General features: G+C 43.9%; 1 protein-coding gene across 1 annotated transcript in view; it reads right to left on the reverse strand.

The window, feature by feature from the left end:
- Positions 1-1,409: 1,409 nt before the first annotated feature.
- The window catches only part of LOC111855220 (chemokine-like protein TAFA-2), an 80,785-nt gene continuing 64,421 nt past the window's right edge, over positions 1,410-17,773 (reverse strand). Inside the window, exons 3-5 of the mRNA XM_023834024.2 lie at positions 12,017-12,166; positions 11,019-11,143; positions 1,410-2,234 (exon numbers count right to left, since the gene is read on the reverse strand). Of these exons, the coding sequence (XP_023689792.1) occupies positions 2,223-2,234; positions 11,019-11,143; positions 12,017-12,166 (287 nt within the window). The 3' untranslated portion in view covers positions 1,410-2,222. The remainder of the gene's footprint in view (positions 2,235-11,018; positions 11,144-12,016; positions 12,167-17,773) is intronic.

The following is a 17,773-nucleotide window of genomic DNA, read 5'->3' on the forward strand; positions in this document are numbered from 1 at the left end:
TGAACACCTGTGTGCTTCTGTGAGCATATTTGCGCCTCTGTGAACACCTGTGGGTCTCTGTGAGTGTCTGGGTGCCTCTATGAAATCCATTGTTGCTCTGTGAGCATCCGTGTCCCTCTGTGAGCTACCAACTCATCGGAGAAGGGAGCCTGTGATCTCACTTTCCGTAAATAATCCCCCACCATCAGGTGAGCCTAATTATAAATTACCCCTGTCAAAGCACTTGCAGAAGATGTCATGCTAATATCTTCTGCCTCACCTTTTTCGTTTTTATCTCGCTTAAGTTTATTGTTTCTCCAGGCAGCCACATTGACGAGCCTTTAGTAGTCTCAATACTGAATGCAAATTCTGTCAAGGTGAATCTGGCACAGAAACAATCCCCCCCCCCCCAAATAAAAGCAGCAATGTACAGTAAAACAAAGAAGATGAGGATGACATGTATTCCATGCATTGTAACAGATTTGTTAAATCACGGTCTTAGAGAGGAACACGCTCCTCATCCAGGTGAAGCTACAGTTCATTGGGCACCTCCACATGTATGTCTGCATTTCACCTTTGATATTAAGGAGCAATGCATCAATTTTTTTTAGATCTGAATCATTAAATTAAAATACGTAATTAACCATCATTTCCTCCATCCATCTTCCATAAGCACTTATGCAGATGCTGGTCTGGGTGTTAAACTGCAGCCTCTCCCAGGGGGGGGGGGGACCGTCCTGTATGCATCAGAGGGCGCACACCAGTGCACATAATTAAACTTTATAAAAATGCATGAATGACTTCCATCCTGTTCACAGTTGACTGAAAGACTTGTTCATTTGACACCATTTTGAAAATGTGGTTTGAGAAGCACATTGCTAATTTGCCTATTGTGTGCCCCCATATGAGTGCCAATTCAACGATAGACTGGAAAAGGCTCCAGGCAACCCTGCACCAAATAAGCATTATGGAAATTCAATGGATATAATGTATATATATACATGAATGAAGCTTTTTTTATAAGCTTTTGTATGACATTTGTTAATGGTCACATATCCCATCATGCTCTCCTTTTTAAAGACACACACACATATACAGAGGTGAGAGTGAAGCTTGGGATCTGACCACAGGGTCAGCCGTCCATCCAGCACGCTGGAGAATTTTTCTGGGGGGGTTTAGGGCCTTGTACAATGGCCCGATGGAGATGCGGCTACTCTGCCAAGCACGGGGTTCAAAGGCCTAACCCAGTGAGCCGTCCCCCAGAGAAGACTGTAGCATGTAACATATCACATACATAATAAGCAGGGACTATACAACCAGGCAAAGTTAGTCTCCAGGACCAGGATTATAGAGCTGTACTCTGTAACACCACACAAACTCCCCACCCACAAAAACATCAGATTAAAAGCTCATTAATTAAAAAGAAAGGATTTGCTTTCATTTGAAATTGTTTTATTTGAGCTAATACTGACACATGTACTCAATAGCATTTACCAGGCTTTAAAAACACAGATATTAAAACTGGTGGAGCTTGACTTAGTTGACTGATTAATTTTGTGAATCACATATTACAGTCCTATACGTTTAAACATTTATTATAACATCTACTTGGATTATTCTATCATTCTGCAATTAAGGAGGCCCTTTGTAAAATAATTTTTAGCCCATATGATTCTTCAAAAAGGGAAAGAGTCTCATATTTTAAATCTTGTTTTGAAAGACAAAAAATGCTTCAGTTAATCAAAAAAGTAGTGTAAGTGTCCTTGGGTGGAATTCTTCTAGCATGGAGGCCACTGATCTGGGCTGGCTTTTAAGATAATCAGCCTCGTCTTTGACCAGCTTGTTCCGCTTCAAAGGATCCCAACCCAGTAGAGAGTCACTTTCATCCAGAGCCGGATCCATGGAAAGAACGTGAAGGAATTTCATCAGCATGGTAGGGGAAAGGTGTGGCAGTTCGTTGGTGGATTTCATGGTCACGTGTTTATGGGATAAAGGCTGACGTCTGAAAAGTCTAGTCGTTGCGATACTTAGGCCAGTGAGTCTCTCGTCCATCTGCAGATATTCTGCAAAAGACAGGGCTGGCATTTAAGAACCCCAGTCAGCCATGACAGGGGGTGGTTCAGTCTTGGGACTGTTAGTATATTCTGTATAGCTATTTATAGGTTGGTGGGTACGTGTGTATTTAAAAAAAAAAAAAAAAAACGGACATCCTTCATTGGGCGTTGGAGTCTCGAAGGGTGCAACTATCGCGTGACCTGAAAGAAAAAGGAGACATCAGTTATGATGGTCATTTTCTGGGCGGTGCCATCATGGAGTCAGTACACAGGAAGTGCACGTTGTGACACAGGAAGTAGAATCTGCAGAAGGTCAGTTAAAAACTCACATAGCTCCAGCATAAACATATAAGTCACCCAGGGCGAAAATGTACACATTGTATGTTTACATTTAACACAAACTTATACACAGTATAAATCAAGACATCAGAAGTATGTAGTTCATTTTATTTAAAACTTCTGTTTTGCTCTGTTCAGATACTTTTTCATGATGCACATGTGTGTGATTTAAAACTAAAGTCCTGATATGTCAGGTGTTTTCCAAACGTGACTCTACAGTTGCACAAAAACAAGCCAAGAAATATCGAAGTGAGGAGCAAAGGCCAAGAGCCTGGGACCACAGGGAAGAGTTTGAATAGGAGAGAGGAATTAGATGTCTACGTCAGTTCTATAATAAAGGAGAGCTGACCTTCAATATTACAGCACACGGTTACAGCGATAAAAAAAAGATTACTTTGCTAGATGGACCGCAGCTGGGGTGGGTAATGATATTGCAAGCGAGCTGGTGCAGATCCTTGAGATGGGCCATCTGCGTGGTGCAATATAACCACACGGAGTGATAACGCAGGACCCTAAAATTGCGTTTCGGTGCAGTCACCTGACCTGGAAACATAATGCCCTGACATCAGCGAGCCCACATCGTACACAATAAGACAGACCGGACCCCCCGGGTCAGGCTGCCGAGCGAAAATGGGACCAGCAGACACCCACCAACGCTGAGCAGCCATTGGCCGTGATCTGCATGCAAGGCCACGCCTCCGGCGATTCCCACACAGCCGCGGGGAGCGTGCTCAGATGCGAGCCGGTTCCATTATCGGGGACGTCCTCGATAAAGTTCACCATTCATCAAATGTCTGCTTAGAATTCAGGCCGCCGACGCTCATCAAGGGCCGCCTCAGTGAATGGAATGTGCGCGTGAGATCCGTTCCCCCAGCCCCTTCCCCAGCCAACAAAGGTTCCCTCCCAAGGCCACAAAAGGACAGTCAGGATGAGGTCAGCTGTTGCAGACAGCCAGTCATAGCAGAATGTGCAAAACTAACGCAAATGAAAAACAGGGTGCACATTTTAATTGGAAAATCAGAGTATGCTGAAACACGCCAAAGTGCATTGAATTATTTTAACTGTTTATGGACTACATCACAAGAGTGAAAGATTTAAAAAGAAACAAGTTAGCACAAAAATACAGACACGTACTCTATCGAATTTAAAGCTTGGTACCATATTATAAACGTTTTCAATGGAAAGTATTATTTCAGTGTTTGTCCTTTTACTCTACAACGAACTAGCTGGGTACTGCTTTGAGGGGAGATAAAGCATATTGTTATTAAAAAAAATGTTTCAGGTCAAAAGAACTTAAGTAAAGAATTAATATTTAATTATGTGGGTTTTTTTGGTATTTGGATATTAGTAAAACAAAAAAAGGTTAAACAATAAGTAATGAATGAAACGCTGCAGTCTCTCGTCGTATTTTACCGCAGGGCAGAACTTCTTAAAAAGTCGGCATTTTGAAAGCTTGTTTGATTATTATGAATTCTTCATGGATACTTCACAGAACAGCAGCGAAAGAAAGTGCAGGCAGGATTCACAAGGATTTATATTTTATACTAATAAGAAAATTTAAAATACCGATATCTGCACATTATAAAGCTGTAAAACACGTACCATGACTCCCATCAGAATGCACCTTAACAGAAATTAACGAAGCTGTTTGACTCGATCTTATTATTGTACCACCTGACTAAGAGGTCGGGCACTTGGTGTAACTCATCATCCGGCAGCGCGATCTCGATCAATACGTCTTGCGATTTATCATGACTGACAGCGCTACCCAAGCTAACCCTGACAGGGAAACCCCGCCCCTCACAGCCGTGTGCTCCATGTCTCTTCCACCACCGGGGATCTTGCCAAGGTGATGGCCATCTTACCGATGGACGGACTTTCAAGTCGCACCCGAGCGGTGCGTATTCCTGCCACATTCCGGGTAGGATCCCCTGGCCATCTGCCTCCTGCGGAAGGCGCCTGGTCAATTTGTTAAGGGCCGTAGAAGACGGAATGTGGTTTCATCTGAAGCATGTTTGCTACATCAAGGCCGGGATCCCTCCCCCCTCACACACACACACACACACACACACAAGGCTGATGGATCTTCTTACAACTACCAACAGGACCAACATCTTAAGTCCTGTCAGCCCCATCGTGTCTACGTACGTATTACATTGGCGAGAAGTACATCACATTGAAATGTGCAATATACATTACATAATAGTAATACATACTTAATGCGAGCCGCTACATTGAGAGTAAATGCGTGTTTTTTTATTTATGATACTGTTTTAGTCAATAAGCAGCACTACCTGATAAGCGCTGATGCTTTACTTCGCGGCATATGAGACGAGCAGCCGTGATCTACTCCCGGGATCGATCCTTCAGCATCGGACACGTGTTTCTCCACATGTCCAGCTACTCTCACAGGTGAATCTTAGGCACGCACATAGAGTAAAAAAAAAAACACACCCTCGAACCCCTATCGGCCCCTGTTTCCCTTTGTACCTCGTTTGTAAGAATTTGCCGGTACCAATTTGTCGCCGGGACCCCCGGAATGGGAGACGGCGGGAGGAGCAGATGGTGTCCTCTCATCCATATGATATTATTTGCCATTGATCGAGTCCCGGCTCCATCGGAAGATGAGAAATTGAAGGAGCAGCCTCGGCTGAGTTTGTTCTCGCCTTCCGACGACGGTGAACGGGGAGGGAAATAGATTTCGTTATACCCTCGATTCATCACGTTCGCTCTACACCGGCCACACTGTCAATATCAATTTATGACCCCGCATAAATGGGGCGACAAGGATTGAATGGAGAGAACTTACTTGTGCCCTTATGCTTCGCAATTTTACTCACACTTTTCTTAATTAAATAGTTGTATATTGTATACAAACAGGATTACATTGCATTGCATGCACGTTCTGCAGTTTGCCCGCATTGACCTGAGAAGCTTCTGTTTCTGCCGTGTTTAACTTGTCGTTTGGGGTTGATTTCTTTTCGGTTTAAACTACCGTACTCTGGTTTTGCGTTGTGGATTACCGTATGCATTTTACTACATTGTGATTATTCCGACTTAAAAAAGCCCAGATATCTGCAACTTCTCCTCCTTTTCGCAAAAAGCTGGGAAATGTACTGTCTTATTAAAGTAAGTCGCAGTCGCTCGGAGACATAAGGCTGACCCAGTAACAATTCTCATAAACCTCCTTCGGTAATCCCTTAATAACGACCAAGAAAATTGCAGAGAATATAAGCAATCCCCTTCAGTTGCAGTCTTGGGCGTTTTGTGAAAATGCTTTTTTGTAAGGTTCCTCCTAACCTTGATCCTTGGCTTAGGCTGGTTAAATTCCAGCACTTTCGACAGCAATTCTGTCTGGCGATGAGCAATTTATAAATTAAAATTAAGTGGTTGAATGTTCAGGAGCCGTGTGCGTAACGCAGATCGACTTCATATTTATGATTGTGACTGTACTGCCTTATACTTAAAGTGATTTTTAAAGGCAAATATTTCATAAATCCGATTGTTACTTATGTTTAATGTGATAGGAATCACAATATTTTTATGCAGCTGGGGGAACCGTAACTTTGTCTCATTTAATATTCTGAGTTTTTCCAGAATTACTAGAAAACGCAGCCTCGTTGAATGGTCATAACCGTGCCAGAAGAAAGACAAGTGATTAATGCACAGTTTAATATGCATTGTACTGTATATTCATTGCTAATTTCATATTGATTTAATTATCAATAAGTATCTTTTGACAACGTGCCCCTCACACGTCAGGGACAAGTTGTCATAGTGTAATTAATTGACATTGTAATCAACAATTTAATATCCAACATTTTATTCATGAATAAAATATTTATAGAAACTATAAAACTATAAGAATCCATTGAATTGAAGAACTAACACACTGGAGAACATTGAAAAAAAATCTCATATTTACACAATTATTTCATTAAAGAAATAGATATGCTTAAACCTGTTTAGATTGAAGGGTTTGTGTTAATGAAAAAGGCAATAGATCAAAATGGAAATAATTAATACAATGGCAATGACGTGTTTGAAATAATTCATTGGCACTATCAAATTAGAAACATTTCAGTGCATTTCCTATATATCCACAGATGGCCAACAAAGTGTCTAAGAAATAACACACTGGGTAGCCTGTTAAAATGTAACAATGACAACTTGCCCCAAACACACGTAGCCTAATCTCATTGTAACTTCATCCACCTTTGTCGGGAGTTTAACGCTGGCAGAGGCGGTCAATTTGGTCAGATAAATGGAACTTGTAAGTCAGGATGTACGATGGGTTACAGAAGCGAACAGTAGTACAAACTGGGTATGTAGATGTGGATGTGGTATTATATTCATTGACGCACAACACCAGGTAAGCGAACAGGCCTACAGGCGCGATAACATGTCGCTACCGTTGTGCGTATCCACGTTGACCGGGTGGGAAAATTAACTAAATAACTACGTTCCCAAGGCAGCCTTTCTAACAACCATGCTATTAGCCTATGATTTGGATGATTTATTTAAATATAGCTAAACAAATTCCTCCATTATAACATGAGCCAGTTTTACAATTAACCAAACAGCAGGTTTCTAAAACATAAAAAACTAGCATTAGTTTTTTTTTTCATATAATTGGTCAAAAATCAAAATGACAAAATATGCGGTTACCTCAGAGTGCTGCTTCTCTCATGAAAAGCAATCGCGTGTATATGTTTAAAAAAATGTAGGATGTGATTTTCTGTAACATTTCTCACCAATAACCTCGTCACAGAATAAATTGCCCATGTGACTTTTAGCGGCCATCTCCCCCTATATGCACGCTACTAAATTAGCTGGTACATGTAATATGCAGTTTTCAAGTTATGTCCAGGTCTTTTGCATATCGCGAAATGTCTGTGTTGTTTTTCAAGCTGAGCACATTGACTTAGAATTAAAGGAAAAACAAACGTCGGAATACAAACTTCACTTCACTTCAGTCAGGCTAAATACAGGGGCAATATACTCCGAAATGGTCCATTAGGGTATTTAAAATAAATAAGCGTGAAAACAATGAGCATTTACTTAGTAAATGCACTTTAGTTCAAAGGCGAAAAGAGGCGAGCGCTTTGCATTTTAAAGACGACACCGAGCTCACATCCGGCACCACACCGGCACCGAGCTCGTCCGGACCCGCTTCCTCTCACGGCCGGAACCGCCACTTCACATTAGACATCTGCTCAGAGGCATCAAAGGCACGACGTGGAAAAGCCTCCTTTAATGGCGCATTTATCTTCAAGAATCCGCCTCCCGTTGCAAATGACTTTATTCCCTGCTAAAATGGAGCAGGGGGTCCGCAGCAATGAAGCTGTCATTAGTGCCTGTAACCGCCTACAAACCTTCAATCAGCATTTACAATATTAACAGCTCGACCTTCCACATTAAACGACTCTTTGTAAAGAGTCGCTGCTGTAAGCTGCTAATTTACCGGCATAAATATGGGTCAGTAATACAATATTCACCATTCCATGTACTATAGTTGTGTTTTTTTTTAAACCCAGATAAATTTGCTCTAAATAAGTAGCTAAGTAGTTTTAAATGTGAAAGACAGATAGCATCCCCCCATTTCAGTGCAGAATTGTAACCATCTCACATGATTATAATGAATATGTTGTTTTCAATTACAGCAATAAAGTAAATTCTCCTGAAAAACGTTAAGGCATATTAAGATACGTCACCTTAGCCAGCTAATTTATACTCTTCAGAATCTGTAAGTCAATATAAGTATATAAATATGAACAATCCCAGTCCATTCCAGGTGGCACCCTAAGCAAGCTTCAGCACCAGCTCCCCCTGTCTGAGACAAAATGAAACTGACTTGAATACATCAGTTACTTCCCAAACTATAAAAATATTAAGCAATAACAAATTATATTAGTCAACTGTCTCAGGCTTTCATGTTCCAGTTACGGTGGCCATTTTGGGAGATAGTGTCAGGTCACTGAGAGTCATGCAATGCTGTGTCCCTTGCTGTCACTGGTTTGTTTATATGGGACTGTCCTGTTTTGCTTCTCTCTCAGTAACCAGGTTCTTTTTGGGTTTCTGTCAGGACCTAGACATAGGCAGATGGGCGGGCCGCAGGCTCCTGCTCGTCACCCCCGACCCAAAATGCTATCTCCCTAACTTCAGAAGCCAAAGCGACCTTAAGATGCACAGCGACTCGCACAAAAAGGTCCGCGGTCGGCTTTGAAACGCCGGCTAGGGGAGGATTGAGCCCAGATGAAAGTGCACACAGGTCGGATTGGCAGATAAACACCCTTCCCCCTTTTGCCCGGGGAGTGAAAGCAAACAGCTGCGGAGACCCTTAGGTACAGAGAGAAACAACAGAAGCTGCTTTGTTGAGCACAGCAGGAATCACCGTCTTTGTGGCAGCGGTGTTGATGCAAAGTTCTCGGCAATCCCTCATCTCGGAACTGCAGGAACGCCGCTGGTCTCTGGGGGTCTTTAGGACCCTGGAGCCATGGACAGTCATAGTTTGATCCAGCAGAGGTGGCCCTTTCATTCGGCTTTGAACCAATTTGTATTGTATCATCCAGCAGATCCCATCAACCCCCCCCCCCCCCATACACACACACATGAGGCAAGAGGCCCGCACTGTCACACATAAAGCTTGACACACCAGGCAGGATCCACCAAGGAGATGAAGCACTGGGTCTGACTGATGCTACCACCAGAGTGCAGGAACAGGGCTTGAGGAAAGCTTCATCTCCAGCGTGAGTATCTCCATGTTGCTACACAGAATAGTCCAGAAGGGAGACAGATCTTCCTTGTTCCTTCTCCATGTTGTATATGTTCTTTCTCCATGTTGCACGTTCCTTCTCCATGTTCCTTCACAGGGTAATCCAGAAGGGAGGCTGGTCTTCTTTGTTCCTTCTCAATGTTCCATGTTCCTTCTACATGTTCCTTCATAGGGCAATCGAGGGGGGAGGCTCCTTGTTCATTCTCCATGCTTCATGTTCCTTCTCCATGTTCCTTCACAGGGTAATCTAGAAGGGAGATAGGTCTTCCTTGTTCCTTGTCTGTGTTCCTTGTTTCTTCTTCAGGTTCCTTCAAGGGTAATCCAGAAGGGAAGCTGGTCATCTTTGTTCCTTCTCAATGTTCCATTTTCCTTCTACATGTTCCTTCATAGGGCAATCGAGGGGGGAGACTCCTTGTTCATTCTCCATGTTTCATGTTCCTTCTCCATGTTCCTTCACAGGGTAATCTAGAAGGGAGATAGGTCTTCCTTGTTCCTTCTCTGTGTTGCATGTTCCTTCTCCATGCTCCTTCACACGGTAATCCAGAAGGGAGGCTGGTCATCTTTGTTCCTTTTCCATGTTCCATGTTCCTTCTCCATGTTCCTTCACACGGTAATCCAGAAGGGAGGCCTGTCTTCCTCCAGCAATATCACATCTGAGGCCAGCTAAGATGGAGCTCGAATTCTCTGCCTCTGTGGTGGGGGGGGGGTACCTTAAACATGATATGTTCCTCCGCGGCCCACAATTTGTTACTCCTGGCAAAAGCATTCTGCAGCAAAGACGACTCGCAGTTCTGTTCCTCTTTCCTCCTCCTTAAGTTACGATCTGCTATGAAGCCCTCCCTCTTCCCTGCGTACCGCGCCCAAACCACCGTGCGGCTGATTAGCTGAGATACGCCATCTGCATTATTAACGAGCCCGATCAAACTTTAATTGCGGCAGGGATCCTCAGGGCGAGAGAGCAGGGGGCTCTCTCTCCGACCCTGGGGAAGGGGGAGGAGGGTCTGGGCACAAATTATGAGGAGATTCCAAAATTCAAACCAGCCAGAGGAGAATATGACCAGCTGGTGAATCAGCCACCAATTACTAAACCCTCTAATGCAGCAAATAATAATTCCAACCACGTTCAGGGGCAGGTTCACGCATTAAAAAGCCAGACAGGCTAAAGGCTGAGCAAACTCAAAAAGGGTGTCACGGTCGACTGCGATACCATCAGAACACCATGGCAAGTTAGCAAGTACAAGTTAGCATTCGAACAGGAGCTAGTTGTATATTATAAAACACTGTAAGAGCTGAACAGAAGAGCTGCTCAAATCAGGACACCATGACTATGTTCCTAGTAGAAAAACATAAGAGCATCCAGTCTTGCTGAGAGATTTTAACCAGGGTAAACAGGTGAAGAACTAGTAGATCAGTGGTCGGACGAGGCAGAGATCTGTTTTACAAGCTACTGGCCCTGGAAGAAACTTCTGATTTGCCAACAAGGAGGAAGTCCCACCTCCGTCAAGGAAAGGATAAAAGCAGACCAGAAGATTGGAAGAGAAAGGGTGTTCTGACTTTGGATTGGATTTTGGTTTATGGTCTTTTGTACAAACTCTTTTTTGACTTGTACTTTTGTGTATGTTTATTTAACCTTATGTATACTGTAAATCTTTGATCATGACATAGCTACTCTTGTGTCAGGCATTTTCCACCATCGCTGGCTGCTCCTTCAGCTCCAAAAATACGCCTGATTTATTATGATGACCTCTGCTGGCCGGGATGTATGTGTCAGCATACCCTAGGACACATACATCACCAAAAGCTGCCCAGATAGCAGCCAAGTCAGACGACACTTGATTTGCAGAGATGCCCAAGCTCACCCTTCTACCCACCTTGGTCGTCTTGACCTTGTTACCCGTGCTGCAGCTCCAGCCAGTCAGGTCCGGCAACACTTTGCATTCCTCCCCGTCGAGGCACGGCTGCATTTGGCACCACCATTTTTGGGCAACTATGGAGGCTGGGAAGGACCAAAAAGGTCAATTAGCACAATGCATTTCCTGTAGTTGTGTTCAGTGCTTCGTATGTCATGGTCGCATGTTATGAGCATGGAGAGGAACGTCCAAGGTGTCGACTTTAAGGTCAGCTCATCAGAGGCCGAGCCCGGGAAAGGTATCGGGGCTCATTTGACATTTCCGTGTGCTCCGAGCACCAGAAAGGCCAGCAGGCTGAGCCGGCACTGTTACAGTACGGAAAATAAGATAAAAATCGATCGTGCTGTCAAGTGGACAGTGTTGACACGGTATTAAATGACTTGGCCCCCGCTCACTCTGCTTTCATTGTACGCCGCGTGCCTGACGCTCCTAAGCCTCCCTGCTGTCTCTGAGAAGCCCCTGCGTGGGCGTGTTTGAATGATTGTTGATAACGTACTCCCCGAGCCCATCGAGACATCAGTCGGGGAGAAGTTCTGGGACGTTCCAACAGATCCATGCCCTTGCAGTGTACAAAATAATGTCAGCATAAGGGGAAGAGCACACAAGTGAGAAATAGTTTAATAACTGGGTTGTTATGGCTTCTGTTTTTGAGAATGTGCCTCTACTACACCTCTAAAGAGGATTCTCCAGATGTCCACCACGTTTGTCATGTCCAGTGGCATGGTTTGCTGTTTCTGGGGCCACTCTCAAAAAGTCATCCCACCCAACCCCAAGTGTAGTGACTGTTCGTGGCCAGCTGGGGGCCCCACAAATGCCTGGACTGAGTGGTGGTAAACACTGCGGCTTGACATGCCCATGCATGTCAATTGCAGCACCCATGAATTGAAGTTGAATGACCCCCTTGTCTGCACAGCATGTGAAGCGAATCCGGGGTGCAGGATGGAGGAGGAGGGTCTTACCATCCACGCAGGAGGGCGCGGCTCTCGTCGTCCCGGCGACCTGCCCAGGGAAGCAGGAGCACTTCACGGTCTGGGATCGCTCCTCGATCTTATTCTTGTTGCAGCAGCGGTGGGCCGCAATGACCTCACACGTGCCGGCTTTGACGTGCACTGCGAGACAGACAGACACCAGTGTGTTGCAGGTTCTGTTATTTTTCCATTTTAGCTATGTAGCAGATGCTTTTCTCCAAATCGACATACAATTGAGAAAGCAGGGTCAGACAGTCCCTGGAGCAATTAGGGGTTAAGGGCCTCGCTGAGGGGCCCAACAGTGGAATCGCTGTCAACCCTGTGATTTGCACCAACATCCCTCCAATCGCAGGCACAGCATCGTAAACCGGTGAGTCACACTCTGAGTAAAGGCCCTAGAAGCTTAAATATTCTGCAGCTTCCTTCTGCAGTACAAAGAACATTAACTTGTGTCACAGAAAACCACGAAATGGGACTGATACCGGCACATGGAAGGGCAACTTCAGAGCCACGTCCGTGGCACGGGGGCCACGGTGGCCATCTCCCTCACAGACAGCACAACAAACCACCAGGAATAGCCCACATGTTAATAGGACTCTACCATTGTTTGCACTCACTCAATCTTTCACCCTTGAACAAAAGAGAGTAAATTCTGATGTTTACAGATGAACAATGAACAGGAAGATTAAAAAGTTGTTCTGCACCGCAACTAGAGAGAAAAGGCACTTGGCCAATTAAGAGCATTAACTGGCAAGGTTCAAAGAACATTAATGCACCCCACCCCCACCCCCCCACCACTCTGGCAATAGCACTGTAACCAGCAAAGAGAGAGACATTCTATGGAAATTGAATCTCTTTTCCTTAAAAGAACTCTTTGAGGTGTTTTTTTTTTTTGTGCATTCACATTTGGCCCTTTATGTATCCAGTTTGTTCATCACGGTAATGAATGATTGCCAACCATCACACCAAGAAAAAAACGGGTAAAAGTAAACACCAGCTGACATTCTGTGTTGTTAGTGTCGAAGGAGAGACACGGAGAGGCAATTAAGGTGGACTTCTGCAGAACATCAGAGAAGTCCTACACACAGTTGATGAAAAAGGGGTCTTTATATTCAGAGACAAGGTTAAGGGGAAAAAAACATACATAAATGATCCAAGGATATCTTCACTTTCCTATACTATACCAAAAATCCCAAGCTAAAGCGAAACGTAACTGGAATGAGGTCTTCAACACGTGATGCTGGGTAGGAGAAGCTCTCCAGATGAACAGACTGTCCTCCAGGCACCGAACGCTTGGTATATATAGATGGAGGAAGAAAAAAAACAAGTCAAGCAAAAATAGAGAATCTCTCTTTTTTGACCTCAGGAGAAAGAACAACTATTTCCAGCTCATCCTGCCAAACCTACGAGGTATTCGGCTTTGACCCTGAGTGTGAAATTTGCAGTAATTATATGCAACAACAGAGCTCAAATAAAGTCAGACAGAAGTGTGAAGGTGGAAGATCTGTCAGCTCTATGGAATCAGAGCTTGTGGGCTCCACAGATTACGCTCTGATCTTCTTCTGGGATCCACGTTGTTTTTGTCCATGTGGATGAGATCTGTGGAGGATCTGTTACTGTTTATCATCATTTATTATTTATTGTTATTGTTTATTGATGTTAATGTGTGTGTTGCGTTACTGTAAACATGCAGTTTCCTTTGGGATTAATACTATGTCTATCTATCTATCATGGCTAGATCTACGTGCCTCCTTATCAAAGAGACAGTCATCTTCTCTCAGAAGCCTGGAACACGATGTTCATGGGCAGACTGAGACATCACAGGTCCCTGAGCACGAACGTTTTGAGACAACTGAAGTAACGGAAGGGACCTCAAGGCGCCAAAAACCACACTAGCAAAGCAGTTTTGACAGACCTGGGCTTTATTAAATAACTATCACCGCCATAGCTATGGGATGGCTTCATCTGAAAATGGCCACGAACCGCCCTCACAAAGCGGGGGACTTTCCTCGGGGCCCCCCTAAGTCCAGGGGCTCGAAGGGCCCAAGTCAAAATACAGTCACACGTCAATGCCAGCTAACAAACACATGTGAAACATGTTATTCAAACAGCTGAACTCCTTCCGAATGAAATAAAGGATAAGAAAAATAAAACTAAATAGCTTCAATATGTTAATAATCATTCGATCTATTGCAATAATGCATATACCTCTATGGTAAACATCAAAAGTAAAATTTGCACAGAAGGAACAAGTTTGATTTTATTAGTCTCCAAAGAAAAACACAATTACATCTTCATTAGTAAGATTTATATAACAGCACTTCACTAAAGGGAACAAAAAAGCTTTGATATATCTGTTTTTACAAGTAGTCCTGCCCTGTTGGATGAAGAAAAATATAAGCCGTATTTCAGTATACTTTTGAAATCACCCTTTATTATGTTTATATAGATTTTCAATTTGGAACTTAATTCGCAAATAGACTGAAAACGAACCCCCATCTAGCCATTAGCGAGCAAGCCGCAAACCTAATCTGCAACATTAGAAAACATTTTCATGCCAATCAATAAGATGCTATTCACACTCGAAAGATCGCAGCCCGCAGAGATAAGGACCTGGCCAGTGAGCGCACGTCACTGGCAGCTCCGAGAAGGTGAACTCGCACCGAAAGGCACGTTTACTGCCGCCGGATGACTCAAAAACAGTTATGTGTTACGGATTAAGTTTCACAATTAGGATCTAAATGATCCAAGGAGAGCTGCGATAGAGAAATGGCCGAGAGGCTCACAGACGACGGTATAAAGCTGCTGTAAGTGTTCCTTCCTCCTTCGCTGTTTTATTGCGGGAGAAGCGAGGCGAACGTGAAGCCATTTTCATAAGTGTCTGTGCTCCCCAGGCCTCTGCTGAATTGGTTTTTTTAATGTTGCCTCTGGTAACGTAGTTTTGCCAGATTGCCCTGGTTAAAACAGAGTAATAGACCCTATAGCACGCAGGGAATGTTGCACAGTACATTTTGCTGGACAGAGCAATATTGTGCATTGCACTGTACTTTACCATATTAGCTGTTTCAGCCATTTCTTTTATATTTATTTCAGATATTTATACTTCATTTAGCAATATTTCTTGTGTCGGCCGTTTCTACTATTTATTTCATGTTTATTCCATAAATACACACTTCTGCAGTTCCTAAATGCATGTCTGCTTTGATGTCCTGTGAGTGCATTTGCGTTGTTTTGTCCTGTCTAACCTTGCCACATGTTACGTGTGACTGACTGGGTGGCGTGAGTTCCTGTACTGATGTACAAAAAGCAAACAGAGAATCTTGACTAATAGGAGTTATAGTTTCCATGACAATCTCATCAGCACAGGGAGATAGCTAACTAGTGGCATTGCACAGGTGCTGAACCGCAGCAGGTATACAGTGGTATACAGGGACAGTGACTTCCGGAGAAATCCAGGTAGGAAGGAGAGGAGTATAGGTCCGGGATTAGCGACCTCTGCAACAGCCTGGCTGGCTGTGGGCCGCTGCCAAATCCACAGGAATCACGTGGAGCTCCGGTTTGGCCCGGATTCCAGAGAAAACCTCCGTCAGTCTGATCCCGTCAGGGAAGGACAGGGGAGCCTCATTACCGGAACCCTGCTCGCGCGTTCGGAGCAAAGAATGCCCGGATCCATGACCAGAAGGTCGCAGAAAATTGTCAGCAGGGAAACTCGGTTAGCCTGACCTTCAGCACCGTGGCCGAGATGAATGCAGTCGGGGGTCGGTGATTAAGATGGCTGCGTGGGTGGGTAATGTGTGCCTCAGTGCTGAGGATTTAATTTACCCCACACACCAAAATGAATTAATAGGCTGGACAATTCATAGACGTAAAACAATACAGAAGAGCGAGCAGGAGAGTTAAGACATTCAAATACAGGAAGAATCTCAGCTAAAATCTCTCCTCTTGTATTGTCAGAAGCAATTCATAATCACAAGGTTATTTATGTTCATTCACACATAAAACAGATGTTCTTTCATTTCTCCAAAGCACCAACAACACCAACTAGGTGACACCTTGGACGAGAGGCCGGTTCCATCCTAAGGGACACAGTGGCTGGGGTGCCAGCCCATAATTAGGGACACCATGAATACGGTGTCAGGCCACCATAAAGAACACACAGTGGACATGAATCCAGTCCATTGTAGGGGACACAGTGGATGGGGTGCAATATAATATAATATAACATATAATCACAGTCACACACTGCAAGCAATTTATAGACATCAGTCCATGTAAATTTCAGACTAAATTCTGGTAACATTTCATACAGGATCAGAGTGTTTCCATTATTCTCTTATTACGTTCGGTGTGTCTGCGGATTTATGGATGAATAAAAATGGCCGTGTGTCATTCTGGAAAATGAACAAAGGAAGGCGGAACTACGTGCATGCAGTGGGGGTACGGGAGCGACAGGGTGTGCCCACGTGCTTCCTGGGACCAGGCAGGTGTGGCGCTAATCTCATCCCACCAAGTCAACCCACCCAGTGTCTCGGCCCTAATTAAGATTTACTGCAAAACTATGCAGGAATCCGGCGAAGTCTGGAGATATGAGGCCTTGGCTTGGACAGCAGACGATGTAAATTAGTGACACTCACCAGCAGAGCAAAGAAAGGCCATTCACATGCTTCAGAATGGCATCATCAGTCTGCTGAGAACCTCTTTCAAATGGTAATAAAGCAGAAATGAGCCATCCTGGGGAGAAGGCTATGAGCACAGTCATGGATTCCTCAAAGGTTTTTGGTTTCTTACCTCTGCTGAATTTATTTAGCATATATGTCTGGTTACCTTATATGGTTATGGTTTACCGTAATGTTTAGTATACACTACGCCACAAAATGCACATTGTCATTTGTATGTGGATTAAGCTCTTATGTCTATTTGTTGAGATTGTAGGTTACCTTCATGGTTTACCATAATGCTTTGTATACATTACACTGCAAAATGCACATTGTCATTTGTATGAGGAGGCGGCCTGTTTTTGGGTATCAGGTAACACTGTGGTTAATGTTCCCCATCTCGTTGATCTGGCACCGGCCAGCGTTCTTGACCTATGCAGGGTCACGGCAGTGTGGAGTAAAGCAGGAAATAACCCATCACAGGCCACACACACAATTTACACATATGGACAATTTGGCAGTTCCACCCTTATGAAAATTCACTATGGTTTCCTATGGTTATTATGCAGTAACCATAGTTTTACTATGGTACCTCATGGTACTTTGGTACCACCCATAGTAGTACCATGGTTTACATATAGCACTTCATGGTAACTATGGTACTACTATGGTTTGTAAAAAGCATGGTTTGGAAAGATCATGGTAAAACAAAAACCATGGTTTATGACCAAGATTATACTAGGGTTTAACTGTAGCGAAACCATGATAAAACCATAGTCATGGTTTCTATAGTTACCCAACAAACCATGAAAAACGGCAAACCATTGTAAACCATGGTTATTTAATCATAGTAAAACCATGGTTAATTTTCGTAAGGGCAGTTACCATATTTTTGGATTGTGGAGGGAGTCCAAAATGCACAGAGGAAAACCCACGAGGAGACGGGCAGAACATGCAAACGCTACACACAGAGAGCCAGGGCGAGAACACGAACCCTGGTCTCCAGCTGTGCTAACCATTGCACCACCCAGCTAACTTCACTCCAGGTCCATTGTCATTTTCCTTTGCACAGAAACTAAAATGGTTCTTTTGA

Source organism: Paramormyrops kingsleyae, chromosome 18 (assembly GCF_048594095.1).
Source record: "Paramormyrops kingsleyae isolate MSU_618 chromosome 18, PKINGS_0.4, whole genome shotgun sequence".
Taxonomy (NCBI): Eukaryota; Metazoa; Chordata; class Actinopteri; order Osteoglossiformes; family Mormyridae; genus Paramormyrops; species Paramormyrops kingsleyae.